We start from the raw sequence: 17,202 nt of genomic DNA, 5'->3' as shown, positions 1-17,202 counted from the left end.
CCCCACCCCCCGCCGGCCCCGGCCCCACTCACATCGCACTGCAGCACAAACTGTTTGCCGCCGCGGATCTTGAGCAGGAGGCACTTTCGCTCCTTGATCTGCGTCTCCTCCACGGACTGGATCTCCTCCATGGTCAGCAGGCTCTGCTGCGGGGCGGGAGCGGTGGGAGGGGCGGTGAGGATGCAGCACCGGCCACCGGCCGCCGACCTCTCGGGCTCCCGGCCCCCAGCCCGCTTCTTACCGGGGCCTCGCCCTCGCCCCGCCACTCCAGCCGGTTGGGGAACAGGTAGAAGTACCGCCGCTGCCACTGGGTCAGGAAGGGGTTGCCCATCTTGGACATGTAGCCGTGCATGATGCAGTCCTTGCCCAGGGCGTAGTCTGACGCAAGACAGCGAGAGGCGGACTCAGCCAGGCCCGCCTGGGTCTGAATCCGGCTTCGGCGGCGCTGGCTGTGACCTTGGGTGGCTTCCCGAAACCTGAGCCTGTTTCTCGTCTCTAAAGTGAGCAGTGGGTGCCCCCGGCAGCCGCGAACCCTCACCTTCCTCATGGCCCAACTGCTTGTTTTTGGTTTTCTTGCGGGCCTCCATTCGGTCCGTCTCAGCATTGATGGTGTCGAAGACCGTCTCCGCCACCTCCTGCTGCCACCGCTCGGAGATGGTGAGGGGAAAGTTGCGGTACAGCTCCTGGTCACTGTCCAGCAACTTCGGCGAGCAGACAGGGCAGGGACATCCATCAGCCACGGGCCTGCCCAGACCCAGGGCTCCCAGGCAGGGGGGTCTGGTCCAGCAGTCCCCCGCGCCCACGCCAGGCATGTTTGGGGAGGAGGAGCCTGAGGCCCAGCCGCTGACAGAGCCCGACAAGCCAGGATCAGGGCTCAGGTGGGAGAGGCCGGGGCAGGCCCAGTACCTTGATTCCCTTTGTGTCCTCCTCGTCAAAGGAGCCAATGTCAAAGGCGTCAGCAGCGTTCACCTCCCCTCGAGGGGGGATCAGCGGGGGAGGGTACTGCAGCAGAACACAGGCTGGGCGTCAGTACCAGGCAGGGGCTCCGGGGCACCTGCCTCGCCCCAAGCCGGGCTGGTACCTTCTGCAAGAAGACCATCTGCCAGTCCAGGGAGCGGAAGAAGGGGCTCTCCTTCACCTCCTGGGCCCTGTGGGGAGAGGTGGGGCATCAGGCCCGGGGCCACATCTGGGCGCTGGAGCTGGTGGCCCAGGCTAACTCCCAGGGCAGCCATTCTTTGGCTCTGTCACCTTGGGCAAGTTCCTTAAACTTGAGCCTGTTTCCTCATCTCTAAAACGGGGAGAGCAACAGTTCCCACACCATAGGGCTGTTGTGAGTTTTCACATTTGTAAATCTTGCAACATCATGCCCGGCACTTAGTAAATGTTTAATAAATACCAAAAGCTCTTGTCATCATCATTATCACCACCTTCTTTGATACAGGGGTCCCTTCTGGAAGCCGGCCCCAGCCAGCTCTAGCAGCTGTGACCCCAGGCAGCCCTGCCCCCTGAGAACACTGGACGGGGCTGGTCATGCCCCAGCCCGTGAGCTCCTCAAAGGAGGCTGGCATCAGGAGGGGGCTCAGGTGACGGGACACAGGCCTCATCCTCTGGCCGGCCTAGCGGCATGCCCAGACGGCCCTGGCAGGGAGGGAGGGCCTGGGACAGTGGCCCTGGCCCCGCGCACTCACCCTCGGCCCAGGCAGCCGAGTCTCCGGTTGACGTCCCTCTGTAGCAGCCCCTCCAGCAGGGAACGGAGCTCAGGGGAGAAGGAGTCGGGCAGCTCCACAGCCTGCAGGGAGGAGCGGACGTTGGCAGGGGCCGAAGAAGGGTCCTGGCCCCCAGCAGAGACACAGCGCCCAGCTTCCTCACTCACCCCAGCAGGCATGTTTGTTCTGACAACACAGGGATGGGAAGCCTCTGTGGCAGGAGGCCAGAGTAAGGATGAGTGGCCAGAGTTTGTTGTTAGTTGGTGAGAACCAAGAGTCCAGGACCCTGACACACACAGGAGACCCCAGCCCCACCGTGCCCCCTCCGTGGACTCCACCCAGCCTCCCTACACTCACCATTGTCAATGTCATGCGGTCAATCTCATGCTTATCTTTGGTCTTGTGCTGCCGGAAGGGGCTGTGCCTGGACAAGAGGCACAAGGTCAGAGGACAGGAATGGGGAAACTGAGGCAGGCAGCAGCAATGATCCTCATCTAAAGCCAGGGAAGGTGCTGCCCTAACACCCAGGCAGCTGTAGGCTCCCCTCCCCTAGGCTGCTACCTGGACTGGAGAAGAGGTCCTCTCTCTTCCCTCCCACCGCCCACCTGGGACAGCCCACTTACCCCCGCAGCAACTTGAAAAGCATGCAGCCCAGGGAGAACCAGTCAGCACTGCTATCGTAGGCCACGCCCTTCTGCAGGACCTCGGGGGCCATGTACCCGTGGGTGCCCCTGTGGAAGCAAGGAGGCCATGAGCGGGCCGGGCAGAGAGTGCAGGAAGGGAGAGTGGGGGGCCAGGCACTCACACGCTGGCGTGGGGCTTCTTCTTGGAGAAGTCGCAGGCCAGGCCCAGGTCTGAGATGCGCACGTGGCCGTGCTCGTCCAGAAGGATGTTGGCTGGCTGTGGAGGAAGCCTAGTGAGCTGCCCCCAGGGCGGCTCAGGACAGGGTCTGGCCAGGCAAGATGCCAGCTAGGGTCAGGTCACTCTAGAGGGTTAGGGTGTCCAGGGACGAGGCCCCAGGCAGGGTCTTCTCCTCCATCCCCCAGTGACAAAACCCGAGTTCGGAAAATGGCTCGGTGGTGGGGAGGGTGAGGGAGGGAGCAGCCGGCCGGCCTGTCCTGGAAGGCCCTGTGCCAGTCGTGCTGCGGGCAGGGAGGGGCCGGGGCCTCACCTTCAGGTCCCGGTAGACGACGAAGCGGCTGTGCATGTGCTCCAGGCCCAGGATGATCTCGGCTGCGTAGAAGCGCATGTCGGCCTCGGAGAACACCCCGTGCTGGGACAGGTGGTAGTGCAGATCCCCGCCTGAGGGAGGCAGCCCCGCAGAGGCAGCTCAGCTCCCTGGCCGGCCCCTGCCCCGGGGTCCACCGGGGTCCACCGGGGCCAGGCCACTCACCGTTCATGAGGTCGAGGATGAAGCTGAGCTTGTCTGGCGTGTGGAATGCGTACGACATGCAGACGATGAACGGGCAGTCCTAGGAGGGCGTGGGAGGGGCGGTCAGCGGGGCCGCGCCCGGCTCTGCAACCAGAGGCTGCGGCAGTGACCAGCTTGGGCCCTCCCGGCTCACCCCAGTGCTGACAAGGGACAGCATGATGCGCTCGTTCAGGGCCAGGGTCTCCCCCTGCTTCATCTTGATGCGCTTCTTATCCAGACACTTCATGGCATACCTGGTGGGGGAGGAGAGGGGGGGTCGGTCAGTCAGTGCACACTCACCTTCAGTGCAGAGCCCGGGGCTGCATCTGGGGGGACGGCAGGGGCGGGGGGCCATCCTCGGGGCTCCTGCAGCGAAGACCAGACACGGCGACGAGCCTAAGATGCATCAGCGTCCAGACAGAGAGGCGGCAGGTGCAGGTGCTGCTGAGTCAGGGGCTCTGGGGCCTGTGGGGCGAGGTGCACACCCACGGGACGGACGGAACCAGGAGCCCTCCGCAGAGATTTGCTCACTTGGGACCTGGGGACCCCGATCCCCACGGACATCCCTGGGAGCCCTCCCTTCCTCCAGGTCTCCCGCTCGACACTGGCTCCGAGCCGGCGCTCACATCTTGCCCGTGTCGGCCTTCCGGCACCCGTAGACCTCGCCGAAGCCCCCTCGCCCGATGATGCGGTGCACGCTGAAGTCGTTCATGGTCAGCTGTGGGTGTGGCAACAGCAGGGGTCACTGTGGGCTGCCTGGGCCCTGCCTCGGGGCAAAGACACCCAGGCAGCAGGGGGCCAGTCCCATGGGGGGGTGCATACGCACTTACCTGCCCCGAGCCACCCCCACTGGGATCCCGGCATGGACGCCCCCCCAACACCCGCCTGGGGGCCGAAGGGCAGAATGCTCTGCCCTCTCCAGCCCTGACCAAGCCTTGGTGCCCGGCTCCCTGGGGAGGGCAGCAGGGAGGGAGGGAGCACAGTCCTCCACAGCCACCAGCCCACTCACGTGGATGTTGAGCTCCACATTCTTCCACTGGCAAAACCGTGTGAATTTATCGCTGTAAGAGAAGAACCCAGGGATCCAAAGAGCTTCAGAAAGCAGGCAAAATGATGCCGGGTGCAAGCCTACCCCATATCATGGCCACTGCCTGGGGTCCCGAGCCTTAGTGTCCCCTCTTGGACTGCCTAGGCATAGCACTGGCCCAGTTGGAGCCTGGCCACCTGCCGTCGGGTGGTGGATAAGCTTGGAGAAGATAAGCCTGGAGAAGAGGCCTCTGGTCTGATCCTGACCTCCTGCTACCAGAACTCTGACAGTGCTCATCTCATCCCTGCTTGCATGCCTCCCGCGACACAGCACTCACTCCCCGAGGCTCCCACTCCACGGCTGCGCAACTGGCACCCTCAGAAAGCTGTTCTTTACATCAAGCTGAAGTCGGCCTACAGCTCCCTCCCACCAGGCCAGCTCTGGCCACAGAGGACAGCGTGTCCTTTTGTGTCCACCCCTACCGTCACCCTGATGCTTCTCAGCCTAGACGGGCCCGGCAAGGTGCTAAACAGGCCACAAGAAGGAAACACACTTAGGTGGTCCCTCACTCCCTGGAGAATCACCTGGGACAGGCTCGGGGATGCGTGGTGCTAAGAAGGGCAGGACGGGAGCGTGTAGGAAGTGACAGCTGGGAGTCTGTCCGACCTCTGAGGAATGACTGCACAGGGCCGTTAGTGGGGCCCAGGACCCACGTGCCCCGGGCCCAAAGCAGGCTGGCTTTTCTCCTGCACACCGTCCACACCCTCTCAGAGCAGCTCTTCCTCCCCTTCCCCTCCCGCACATGTCTGCTCTCACCTCTCGATGAATTTCTGGAACACGTCCCCTCGGAGGTTCTGACAAATCTCTTCAATGTATGGCTAAGGGAGGAAGCTGGAGGTTGGTGACTGAGCCAGACTAGGAGCTGACCAGGCTCCGTGACCTCAGCCGCCCAAGGGTGACCCTGGATGGGTCGGGAGGCAGCAGGGACTAGGCCCAGTACACACCTGGAAGAGATCCGGAGGCACATGTCTCTTCACCAGGTGGCCCTGGACATGCTCAGTGGCACTCTTCGAGAAGGGCTGGGGAAGACAGAGGTGGCTGTGAACTCTCCGCAGGGTCCTTTCATCCCATCCCAACGCCCAGGCCTCTGTGGGCTGGCAGCTGGGTCTGGGCCCGAGGACAAGCTGGCCGGGGCACTCACATGTGAGCAGGCCAGCAGCTCCTTCATGATGTAGGTGTCGAAGACCTCCCGGCTGCGAGCCAAGCGCTCCTCCTCTGTCTCCAGCTTCTCATACTTCTTGATCTGGGGGACAAGATGCCCACAGGTGACATGGAAGCGCTTGCAGAGTCAACCCAGCCCCCTCCCCTCTCTCCAGGCAGCAGGGGCCTCACCTCCTCATAGAACTCCACCAAGGGCTTGGCCTCCTCTAGGTGTTTCAGGCAGAAGTCTCGGAAGAGCAGGTACCCTGAAAGCAAGGGTGTCGGGTCACACGGAGCCACAGCCCTCGGAGCGTGACTTCCCATCACGGGGGGAGGTGTGGGCAGAATTGGCCAACAAGGAGGCAGAGGTGGTCTCTGCCGTAGGCAGGGCCTGGGCAAGGTGGCCTCCAGAGCTGCCACCAACTGAAGATTCTCACGTCTGGGGGAGGGGCACCTGCATCTCCACCCCTTCCAGAATCTGCTTCCTCGGGTGCTGGCTGGAATGTGATGGGCACTCTGGGGAGGCAGAGGCTCGGGCTGGCTCGGGCCGCCCACCCTCGGCTGCAGCCCAGGGCCTGCACCCGCTGCTTGAGGGCAACACGCCCACTGGACAGGCTGTGCAGGTGCTGAGCCACCTGGGTCAGGGCAGAGCACAGCAGGGGGAGGCAGTCTCCCAGGGCGGCCTCTCCCTGGACCCCCCCATGTGGTGCCCCCTCCGTATCTGGCTGATTTTCACAGCAGCCCCGAGAGACAGTTACAGAAACAAGAGTGCAGGGAGGTCTGTCAGGTGGGCGTGAGTGGAACTTGGGGCTCTTCTACCGGATGCGAGGTCCTGGGAAAGACAGGTGGGGGGTGACTGGGGAAGGTAAGAGGTGAGACAAGCTACGGGAGGGGTTCTAGGGAGCCCCCCCAGGTCTCACCCCTCCCAGGGAATGGGGGCCTGAGGCCTGGCCCCAGAGCAGCACTGAAGGTTCAAAGCAGAGGTAAGGGCACTGCCCACTCCCTCCAGCCTGACATGGGGGACCAGGCTTGCGCTGGGCGATTTCCATGCTGCTTTGGGGACACTGCCTGGGCACCGCTGCCAGAGCACACGGCCGTCACCTCCGGTGAGGGCGGCCTGGCCTTGAGTAACTTGTGACCTGGGCTTCCCAGTGGGCAAGGCTGCCTCATCTGGCCCTCCAACAGTCCGAGGCAGCAGGGCTTCTGAGTCCTAACTCCCAGGTGAGGACACCAGCAAGCTCAGAGATGTGAAGCGATGTGCCCGAAGTCACACAGCACAGGCCAGGGACCCAAACTGGCCTCTTGATATACTGACTCCCCAAGACTGACCTCCAGGGCCTGATCTGGCCAGGCCAGGCCACTCCCATTTCAGAGCTGAGATCCTGCTCTCTGAAGCCCAGATCAGAGCCCCGCGTGCCTGCAGCCCGGCTTCCCTGAGACCCACCCCAACTCAAGCCTGCCCCGTGGGCCAGGTCTGCAGCAGAGGCTGGTGAAGCGAGGGCACTGGAGGAGGATCTTAGGTGACCGGCCAAAGCAGGTTGCTCACAAAGAGGGCCCATGGGGGCGGGGGCAGCGACCACAGCTCGGCAGGCGCCACAGGAAGGGCCCCGCCCCTTCCTGTCAGTTCTACCAACGGCCCCAGCAGCTGTGCCTGGGCCAAGGGGAAGCTGCAACTCTCAAAAACAAAAACCCCAAGGAGGAACTTCCCCGGCAGCCCTGGAAGACTGCTGGGCCCCCACCCCCTTCACGGGGTTCCCAGGGCCGACAGCCAGGGGCTGGGAGGCGCGACGGGTCATGGCCCTGAGCAGTCCTGCTGCCACCCTGGGAGGTAGGGTGCTCGCTGCTGCCCTGCCCCAGAGGAAAGGAGGCCAAACCTCCAGGGAGAGGGGAACAGAGGCTGACCAGCGGGCTGGGGGTAGGAAACGGCTTCGGGGTCCTCCTGCCCCCCACCTCCCAGGGCCTGGGCAGCTGGACAGTGGTGGAAGTCCTCGGGGCTAGCAGAGTTCCTAATGTACTCACCCAGCTTCTGGGAGAAGATCTTCTCAAAGGTCACCTCACCCCGGTCCTCCAGGTATTTCTGCATGACACTGCGGATGCTGCGAGACAGGGGAGCCTCGGTGAGCCAGGGCCCCCATGGTTCCCGCCACGCCCGCCGGCCGTGCTGCCCTGGAAGCCCACTGCTTCCTCTCCCGGAATGCAGAGTGTCACAGCTCTGTCCGGGAAGGCAACCACCAGCCTGGGCCTGCCTGTCCAGGCTCTGTCCCTCAAAGCTGGGGCGGCCAGCAGGTGGCTGCTCAGAAGTCGGGTCCCAGTACCGCCTCACGCCGGCTTCGGGCACCTGGCCAAGGCTCATAAGCCAGGCCTCATCATCCGCAGATGATGGTAACCAAGACGCGGTCTGACCTCACTGTACAATCCCGCTTGGCCACAGAATGGGCCGCAGCACTGACACACAGAAATGCCACAGCACGGATGAACCGCAGCACGCTAAGTGAGAACAGTCACAAGAGGCTACAAGTTCTATGATTCCACTTATCTCGCGTGTCCAGGACAGGCAAATCTACAGAAACAGAGAGCGGATCAGTGGGTGTTAGGGGCTGGGGGAGAGAAGAGGAGTGACTGCTAACAGGTATGGGGTTTCTCTCTGGGGTGATGGAAATGTTCCGGAATGAGATAGGGCAAGGGTTGCACAACGCAGAGAATGTACTAAAATCCACTGGATTGTATGCTTTAAAATGATGAATTTTATGTCATATGAATAATATCTTAAAGTTCTCATATAGTAAAAACAAAACAAAAGCCAAGCATCAGTTCCTGTGTCCCAAACATCTTAATGAAACATGAACCCCCTACCCCTGGGCTGCTTGGGAGGGCAGCAGGGGAGAGGCTGGCCACCATGATCATAGAAGCCCAACCCAGCACTCCCCACCCGAGAGCTCCCCCTCAGCGCCAAGGACTATCTGGGCAAGCGACATGGGGCTGCCCTTCATGCCTCAGTGGTATCCTGCTGTCCCCTCCTCCACTCTCCTGGGCCACCTGTATTCCAGCCTGGCCAGCCCGCCTGTCACGCTGGCCAGCAGTAATTACTCTGGCCTGCCCAAGCCCAGGCTCCTGAGGAATACTCCAGCCCTACACTGAGGACCGAGCTGGGCAGGCACACCTGAGCCCACGCAATGCTCACGGCCCTTATGATATGTGGGGCCATTGGCAGGCCACTGATAAAAGACACTGCAGCTGGTGAGGACCAGGATGAGAGAGTCTGGGCTCTGCACCCCCCCTCCCTGCACCCCTCCTGGAGCCCAGAGCGGGTCACCAGGGCCTGCTGCAATCCTCTACTGGAAGGTTCGACGCACTCCTGCCCTCCAGGCAGGCCCTCCCAGGGTACAAGTTCTGTATCTGTGGCCCTAAGACATTAGACGGTGTGTGACGAAGCCTCATGGGAGACACGCGGGAAGGGAAGAGTGTTCTGGGCCATCAGGAGAGGTTGTGTGGAGGAGGAATTCACTGGGTTCCTCCATGCAAACAGGATGTGAACAGGTGGCAAAGCCCAGGGCAGATGGGGGGATGTGGGGACAAGCAGGGGAAGACCCAGCCAAGGGTGAGCAAGAGGCTATCAGGCAGGAGGGGGCTTGGTCCAGGGCAGATGGAGTCCACTGGAGGCACCCGCAGGAGGGAGCCCAGGTGGGGACGACACAAGAGGGATGACCAGTAAGGAGGGAAAGAAACGGGGGGCGGGGGGGAGCAGGCCTGGGCCATCGGGTGGAAGAACTGACCGGCCAGAAGGACGACAGGCCAGGCCTGCCAGGGTTTCGCCCCTGAAGTGGAACCTGAGATGAGAGCGCTCCCGGGGGGCTGCTGCGGCCCAGGGCCGCTGCCCAGCCTCTGGGCCTGGGCTCGAAGGCGGGGGACCCCTGCCCTTGTCCCCTCAGCGTCCTCCTTCTGAGACGGTCTAGGGGGAAGCCCAGGCCCCAGCCCTCCCAGGCCTCTGCTCAAGCTTGAGCCAGCAAGGAAAGGCCCCGCAAGGTAATGGGAGCATTCGGAACTGTCAGGAGCACAACCCCTAAGCAGTGACTCCCTCCCCTGCTCCCCACCCTCAGACTGGAAGATGCTCTGACGCCGGCCTCCGAAAGCTATCTCCAACAGGAAGGAGGGTGTGATGACCAGGACAGCCGTCCTGTGTCCCCATCCTCTGACTCTAGCCAACAAGGGGAGCGCTCCCTGCTGAGGGCCCGGGGCTCGGTGGCCCCATGCTGCCTCAGAGCTGGTTCCCCCGGGGAGAGCAAGGACGCCCTCCGCCACGTGCAGGGGCTCCGAGGCCAGGACGTGGCCTCACCCACGCTGGAGTGGCACACACCAGCTCACCTCCACCAGACCCCAACAAGAACACGTCTCCTCAGCCCTGCGGGACTCACAGGGACGCACAGGCACTCGGGAAGCCCGCTCTGCTTCACACAGGGCATGAGCTTGACCAATCTGCCCTGAGGCCTGCAGATTAGAGCCAGGAGCCCCATGGTTCCTCTCCCTGCAAGGGAGAGCACAGGACCTCCCTTCTGGAGGACAAGGGGAGTGGCCAGGAGTGTGCGGGACGCAACACAGCAGCAAGGGCCCAGAGCAAGGCAGAGAAGGCCCGGCAGGGTCCTGAGGCCAGGCAGCCAGGAGTTAGGGTCCAAGCTCAGAGCCTTGGGAACCCCACAAGGACCAACTGCCCGAATTCCACCTGTGAACTGGGCCAGGAAGGCTGGATCCTCACCACCCCTTGGCTTAGCTCTTGGCACTCCACGTCTGCACCCAATTCTGTGTTTTGACATTGTGGGGGGATGGACAAAGTAATCAAGTGGGAAAAAAATATCACAAAACATCAATCCTCCATGGAGGTGAACGGACAGACAGTGGTCAGGTGCAGCCAGGCAGGATGCCCAGACGGGTGGATGTGATGACAGGCAAAGTGACTCCAGCCCGTGAAGGGTGACCCCACCAGCCCGCTGGGCTCGGCCCACAGGACAGGCACTGGGAAGCCTGCCTGGACCCCAGATTGGTTTCCTGGGAGCCAGCGAGACTGGCACCAGCTTAGCGAAAATAATACGACGGCAATGCCTATCACTTCCCACCACAGGACTTGGCAGCCCCCAGAAGAAACGGGAACTGGACTCTCCAGGGAAATGCACCCTTTACAAGGGCCTGCAGACGAGGGAGCCAGGATGGTCGCTTCTCAGGGACCCGGCCTCCGGCCCAGCCTTCTCCCTTCCCAGTGGCTCTGCTTCGGGCTCAGCCCAGGAAAGAGCAAAAAGTGGGGCCCGGGTGGCCAGATCCCTCCTCCCCTCCGAAGCTACATGGGACGGCCACAGCTCTCTTCCCAGCCCACAGCACTTCGCTTTCTTCCTTAAAAAGAAAAAAATGTTTTCTAAATAAAATAAACAACCCCCCCCACCCAAACACGAGATCAGACTAACCAGAGCCCTTGAATGGAAGGCCCCCAAAGCGAGAATGTTGGGGCTTCCTGTCTGTTCTCATAGGGCCGGCAGCCGAGGGAGCTGGCAGGTTAGAAAAACGTGTTACGGGACATACTCCCGCCAGGGTGGCAAGTACAGGCTGGCACGGGGGGCGGTGGCGGCCTCCTGGGCTGGGTCACCTCCGTCTCCGATACCCGCTCCCTGATACTGGAGGAGTCTAGAGTGGCGACGAGCCCAGAGCAGCATTCCTGCCCCCACCCAGGCCAACAACTCTGATATCCAGGAGCACGTGGCTGCCAGATCAACTCGGGGTTGTCAGGAGAGCCAAATGCCTGCCTCTTCCCGGCCAGAAGGACCCTAAGGCTCTCAGTCTCTCTGGGGTAGGGCCTGAGGCCTGAGTTCCAAATGGTTCTCCCCAACCTCCCTCCCCGGAGGCCGGGGCTAGTCACAGAATTTAAACGCCCAGTTTCCCCATTTGTGAAATGAGGATGTCAACAAAATGCTGAATTTGCCACCATGTTGGCCATTTAAAAAGCCTGAGAGGACTCAGCAGAACTCTCTCAAGATGCCAGCCTTGCTGCAAGAGCTGTCAGCTCACGTCCCCCCAGGGAGGCGGCCCTCCTGCTGGGATCTGACGGCCTGTGCCTCTTCTAGAACGTGATCCTGAGCTACTTGGTCTTGTTCGGGTCTCTGTTCCACGCCTTCCACGTCCTATGGCGAGGGGGCCTCCTGACTGGACTGGCACGCTCTGACCGGGGCTGGGGCCTGGAGCACTCCCTGCGTCAGGCGAGGGGCTGCAAGGACCCTCTGCTCAGAGACCAGCCTCACACACTCATGGAGATCTGCCTCGGGGACTGGCGGTGGGGGGGAGGGTGCAGAGGCTGATACGCGCCCCAACAAAGTAGCAAGGACCCCTTGGCAGGAGGGCCGGCCCTGCCACGACAGGGAGCTGCCAGACCCTGCTGCTGCCTTCGGCCAGGGCTGCTCGCCCTGGCCCCAGCTGCTCTGAGGAGCAGGCCAAGCCTGACGCGGAGGGAGAGAGCACGTCCTCCCTCCAGGCCCGGAGTGCGGGCAGGGGTGACAGGACGGCAGGCAGGAAGGCGGTGAGGGCTGTGGGGGAGAACTTCCGGTAGCTTCTGGAACCACGTGGTTCAGAAGAAAGGCAAGGTCCCTGGCTCTGTGGCACAGAGGCCTGGCGAGCTGATCTGGGCCCTCACGGGTGACTCCCCTATGGGGTCACAGACGGTAGCTTGTGTGTGGACTGGGAGGGACAGCAGGGCCCCGAAGCAAACACACTTGTTTGGCTGGTGAAGAAATCTCGGCTAGAAGCTGAAGCCCGCCCCGAATCCCACACTGAGTTAGCGGCCAGAAAATGAGACAACGTCCAGCTCTCCCTGAGCAAAGCTATCCCACCAGGCAGGGGCCTCCCCTCAACCTCTGCAGCAGAGCGAGGCACAGAGGACCCCAGACTCGAGCCCCGGCTGCCTTTCCCTCCATCCCCTGCCCGTGCTGTGGGCAACAGGCAGCGGGCAGTGTTGCTCCCAGGAGGCCAAACCAGGGGGCCCGTGCTCCTGTGTGACAGGGGTGCCGGGGTCACGAAACCCCAGGACGGTGCGAGCTGGCACCGCCACGCTCCGGGAAAGGCCAGGGAACAGGGCAGCAGAGCAGAGGCCGCGGCAGCAGCTCCCCTGTGGCATTTCCAGGAAACCTGGCACGGAGGTGGCAGCAGTAGGAGGAAGTCCCCTGGGGCTTCTTATTAACGTTTCTCAATGACTCTCCCTGGGGCTCACAGTGTCCTTGGAGCCAGCTCCAGAACAGGGCCACATATCAAATGGGAAAGACCGAGCCCTGGGCCAGGGAAGAGCCGGTGACAGCCACCAGGCAGCGCACACACGAGCCCCCTGCAGATGTGCCAGGGCCAGGGCCGCACAGCGGCTCCCGCGGGATGTGCGCAAGTGGGCACGCTGGCGGCCGGTCACACGTCACGGCTTCTGCACTAACATGACAGGAGCACCCACACCCTGCAATTTACTGCTATTATGTGAAAACGCACCAAGAACAAAGTTCCAGGCCTCCTTGGCCCGGGGCTCCCGGGAAGGGGCTGACCCTGACCCCGACCCGGACCCGGACGGCCTCCAGAGTCCGAGAACGCCCCACTCAGACACAGCGCTGCTGACACCTCACCACCAGAAAGCTCGCTTCTGAAACTCCGCTCCTCTGCCCACACAGACGCTACCCTTCAACGCAGCAGCGATGCAGAGAGGGAAGGTTGTCGTTTAGGAAAAAAGCTGCAGCCAAACAGGTCATTTTTAGGGTCTCTTGCTTGAAACAGATTAGTGATAACTTGAACGCAAGTCTGTCTAATGTGACCCACGGAGAGGACAGTGGCCCCTAGGAAGAAGGGGGCAGGCGTGATGGAGGCCGTGCGTTCCTGAAAGACTCTCACGTGCTCCCGGCTTTGGCTGTTTGTTCCAAGGCAGGAGCAGAATATCCTGGAAGCACCAGCTGTGCGCACGCAGCCCCTGGGTGCCCGGGGCGGGGAGGAGACGCCGGCTGCAGAGTGCCTACACCTGACGTCACCGGGAATTTACTACTAGGAATTGATCGTGCATTAATAGGACACATTACTCCTGGTTTGACAGAGCCCAGATTCCCCTGCACACATCCAACCTGCGATGCTCACGCTCCCTTCAAAGCCACTTACTGACGGAATGGCGGGCAGGCGGGCGACTTAATGGCAACAGTGTGAAACCTCATGTTCTGGAAAGGAGAACAGATGGTAACAGACGTCCCAGAGGCCCATTCCTGAGGAAAGCAGGGGCTTCAAAGGCCCAGAGGGAGCGAGAGCCAAAAAGATCACCTTGTTTGGGGGGTGGGGAGTTGAGGAAGAGAGCTACTACTGGGGTGGAAAGTTCTGGGTGAGGGTAAGGCTGGAAACAACACGGTTTTGCTGGTGATGGAGAAGTGAAGGAGGAAGGGAGAAAACCTTCCCCTGCACCCCTTCCCCCCCCCAAATCAAGGGCAGGAAGTCCTGGAGGCAAAGAGTTAACAGGAATGAAGAAAAAGCAGAGGAAGACTGGCCCGGGCTGGGAGGGCTGGGAGACGGGGAAGCCAGAAAGGGGCAGGAAGGAGGAAATCCACGGTGGGGGAGGGACCAGGAAAGAGCCAAGAAAATGGGAGGCTGCAAGAGGCACCCGGGCCCGACAATCTGCTGCTGGGGCTGCTGCTGTCACCAGGGAGAGCAGGGGCATCTCCTGGGACCGCCCAAGCTAGGCTCCTCAGCCAGGAGCCCAGAGATTAATTACACACGGCCTCCGTGGTCATATTAAGCAAATGACAGTAATTACAGGACCGCTGCTGGTGGAGGGAGACAGCCGCTCCTTCGGGGAGAAGCACAGACCACAGGCCTGAGAGTGGAGGGAGCACGGCGAGGGCATAAGGGCAGGGCCGGACCCTGGCTTTCCCAAGCTGGGAAAGGAAGGAGGCAGGCGCGGGCAGGAAAAGGGACAGGCTGGTGCGGCAGTGGGATCAAAAGCCGGGTCTCCTGTCTTCTAGCTACATGACACTGCCTCCTTCCATGAGAAGGCTGAGCAATGGGGCCGTTTCCTCGGATCCTATACGATGACAGAAGGGGAGGACCCTGTGCCAACTCGAAGTGGCATGGTGCCTGCCCGGCAGCTCCTGCTCTTAGCCCTGAGAAGTCAGCGCGGATGCCAGCCCCAGCTCCGGGCCAAGCCACAACCTGGCCACCAGCTGCAGGGAGGCTGCCAAGATGGACCACCCCAAGGTGGGAACAGCTCCAAATGGCACCTCGTCACGGACAAACCACGACCTTTCTCCCTGACCCTGACCTTGTGGGTGAGGGGAAGCTGTGACCCCAGGCAGGAGCTGCCTTCTCTACGCACTAGCTTTGCCAGAGCAACTCCATTTTGTCCCAGATGACAGGGTGGGGGCTGAGCCTGGCGAACCACGGCAGCGGACAACCCAGGGCGCTGAGATCACGGAGCCCAGACCATGGCTCCCTGGACAAGGGGTGCTGGAGGGGAGAGCAGGCATGTAGAGGGGTGTGCAGAAGAGATGAAGCATCGCAGGGGGTCCAGAGACCTGAGTTTGAATTTCAGCTCACTTCCGGGACTAAGTCTCCTCCGGTCCCTGAGCCTCAGTTGCTTCAAGTATTAAATGGGAGAACACCACCTGCTGTGCCTGCTTCCCACAGCTGTGAGAAGAATAAAATGGAGTAAAAACCACTTTGCCAACAGGGAAGCGCTAGGCAAACGTGAGACACAGTCATCACGACCTTCCAGGGCAAAAGGCATTTGACCCACTGGGTGTGTGAAGCACAAAGTAAAAGGTGGCATGTCATCTGACGGAGGAGAGGCCTGGCTTTCGCTCGCTGACAGGGACTGCCAGAGCCTCTATCCATCTCGCAGACGTGCGCAACCTGTCCAACGCCGTGCTGCTGGATGGTGACCCCATATGAGAACCCACGGGACCTGCCTCTTGGTCTCCTGCTGTTCCCCTAAAACTCACAGCCTGGTTCCAGGCATCGCCTAGTCCTGACGTTTCTTGAGCAGCTACTATATTCAAGGCACGGCCTTGCCAACTTCACAGGTTGGTTTTTGGATCAACTGAGATGACAGATGTCATAATAAATAATAAATTATTATAATTTCCACCATCCTTCCTATCAGCACCATCACTACCACAGATGGTAAAGGGGACAGGAAAAGAGGAACAGCTCGTTTCTCAGGGTTCTAACACCTGCAGAGCCAACCCAAGGCGGGGCCCCATCAGGAGCAATGCATTCTGGGGAAAGATTACCCAAATACAGAGAGTTCCAGAAAAGGCTCTGCCTGACACTTTGCAGAACTCCAACCTGCAGGAGGGTCTCAACACCGCAGCCACCAAGGAGAGCCGTTGTGAGCTCCAGAGGCTGACCCCCCCCACCTCCTCCCTCGTGGCTTTGTCATTTCTGAACTCATTTTTGTTCTAACTGTCGCTGCTCCCTGGACAGCCCCCAGCTGACAGTCAGCCTGGTTCCTGTTTTGAGAAATCTGATTGCAAATGTCTTAGAAAAAAAGGGCCCTAACGGCCTTTTCAAAATGCAGACCAATTTTCCTCTCCCCGGGGTGGTGTTCAGTCAATCCGAAACCCAGCAAACAGGGCACAGAGAAGGGCGCCGGAGAGGTAGGCATGGCACTCCCTGCAGCTTTGGGCTTGGCTTCAAACACTTAGGGCGCCATAGGGTCCCAACCCCCATTTCACGCTATCCACATTTCACAGATGAGAAAACCGAGGCCCACAAACAGGAAGAGACTTGCCCAAAGTCACATGATAAGACCACCACAGCCAGGACAGGCCCAGGCTCCCAGGCTAACCAGGCTTCCAGCATGCCAACTCTCAGGCATGAGCAATCACGGGGGCACACAGCTCCGGCAGATGCAGAACGGCCGGGCCTCGGCGCAGGCCTGCATGGAAGTAGAAGCCAGAAGCCTTGACCTCGTGACCAGGCACCACCCTGGATTACCTGTGACACCGGGGAAGCCACTCACGTCTGGGGCTTCAGCTTACCCACTTGTTCCATGGAGACAAAACCACACCTGTCCTACCTGCTCAAGGGGTGCCGTGAGGCTCAAACAATAGGAAAATACTCGAGAAGCCACAAAATGCTGGACAAGCCTCAGCAGTGGTCCATATCCTGCACGGAATGCGCCTACATCCTGAACAGCTTAAACTTTGATACAGGTGCAGTGGCACCAGCTGTCTCACGGAGAGGTGGCAGCTGTGGTCCAGCGGCTGCAGAAGTGCAGGGATGTCCTCTGGCAAACAGCACCCACAGGGCACCACACGCAGGGCCCGCCACAGAAGGAGATGAAAGAGAGAGGGGCAGTAGGTGTCTCTCCCCCACGGGGCGGGGGCACACACCACACCCTGCTCCCCACCACCAGGCTGGCCCCCAAAGCACTCTCAAACCCTACCGCAAGCCGGTGACCCACCAGAAGGGTGGGGAAGACCGGGAAGACTTGCTGTCTCCCCCAAACCTCACACAAGTGCCCACCAGAGGGGGCCTAGGAGAGGGGGTAGTGGAACCCAAGGCGGGGTGCTGGGGGTCGGGAAAGCAAAGGGATGGGTGATGGAGTCAGGCCAGGTAGACGGTGGCAGGCAGAGGAGGGGACCGCACGGGGACCGAGGGCTCCCGGGAGGGGCATTGAGGGCAGCATGGGGGGCCCCGTGGGAGAGAGCAGGGGCGCGAGGCTGACGGAGACGAGGGCAGGCAGCGTGTACGAAAGGAAGGGAGGAAGCGGGGCAGGGGGCACTGCGCGGCTCGGGGAGCCAGGGGGCCGGGAAGCCCCGGCGCCGGGCGCTCCGGGTTCAGGTGCACTGGGCCTGGGGCCGAGGGGTCCGGCC

General features: G+C 61.5%; 1 protein-coding gene across 3 annotated transcripts in view; it reads right to left on the bottom strand.

Annotated features, from left to right (window-relative positions):
- GRK2 (G protein-coupled receptor kinase 2) overlaps window positions 1-7,712 on the bottom strand; it is a 9,085-nt gene extending 1,373 nt beyond the window's left edge. The window contains exons 1-19 of one of the 3 annotated variants that reach the window (XM_034646460.1): window positions 7,364-7,712; window positions 5,537-5,610; window positions 5,346-5,447; window positions 5,149-5,223; window positions 4,961-5,022; window positions 4,127-4,178; window positions 3,744-3,835; window positions 3,272-3,371; window positions 3,100-3,178; window positions 2,878-3,008; window positions 2,512-2,606; window positions 2,330-2,437; window positions 2,064-2,130; window positions 1,689-1,789; window positions 1,082-1,148; window positions 907-1,002; window positions 539-701; window positions 242-378; window positions 33-143 (exon numbers count right to left, since the gene is read on the bottom strand). In XM_034646460.1, the coding sequence (XP_034502351.1) occupies window positions 33-143; window positions 242-378; window positions 539-701; window positions 907-1,002; window positions 1,082-1,148; window positions 1,689-1,789; window positions 2,064-2,130; window positions 2,330-2,437; window positions 2,512-2,606; window positions 2,878-3,008; window positions 3,100-3,178; window positions 3,272-3,371; window positions 3,744-3,835; window positions 4,127-4,178; window positions 4,961-5,022; window positions 5,149-5,223; window positions 5,346-5,447; window positions 5,537-5,610; window positions 7,364-7,697 (2,046 nt within the window). In that variant the 5' untranslated portion in view covers window positions 7,698-7,712. Of the gene's footprint in view, window positions 1-32; window positions 147-241; window positions 379-538; window positions 702-906; window positions 1,003-1,081; window positions 1,149-1,688; window positions 1,790-2,063; window positions 2,131-2,329; window positions 2,438-2,511; window positions 2,607-2,877; window positions 3,009-3,099; window positions 3,179-3,271; window positions 3,372-3,743; window positions 3,836-4,126; window positions 4,179-4,960; window positions 5,023-5,148; window positions 5,224-5,345; window positions 5,448-5,536; window positions 5,611-6,673; window positions 6,836-7,363 lie in introns of those variants that run through there. The other 2 variants (XM_034646459.1, XM_034646461.1) reach the window with 2 other exon arrangements.
- Between the last annotated feature and the right edge of the window lie 9,490 nt (window positions 7,713-17,202).

Source organism: Ailuropoda melanoleuca, chromosome 16, assembly GCF_002007445.2.
Source record: "Ailuropoda melanoleuca isolate Jingjing chromosome 16, ASM200744v2, whole genome shotgun sequence".
In the NCBI taxonomy this organism is placed as follows: Eukaryota; Metazoa; Chordata; class Mammalia; order Carnivora; family Ursidae; genus Ailuropoda; species Ailuropoda melanoleuca.
Note: the sequence above shows the minus strand (reverse complement) of the source record. Positions and strands in the feature narration are given on the sequence as shown.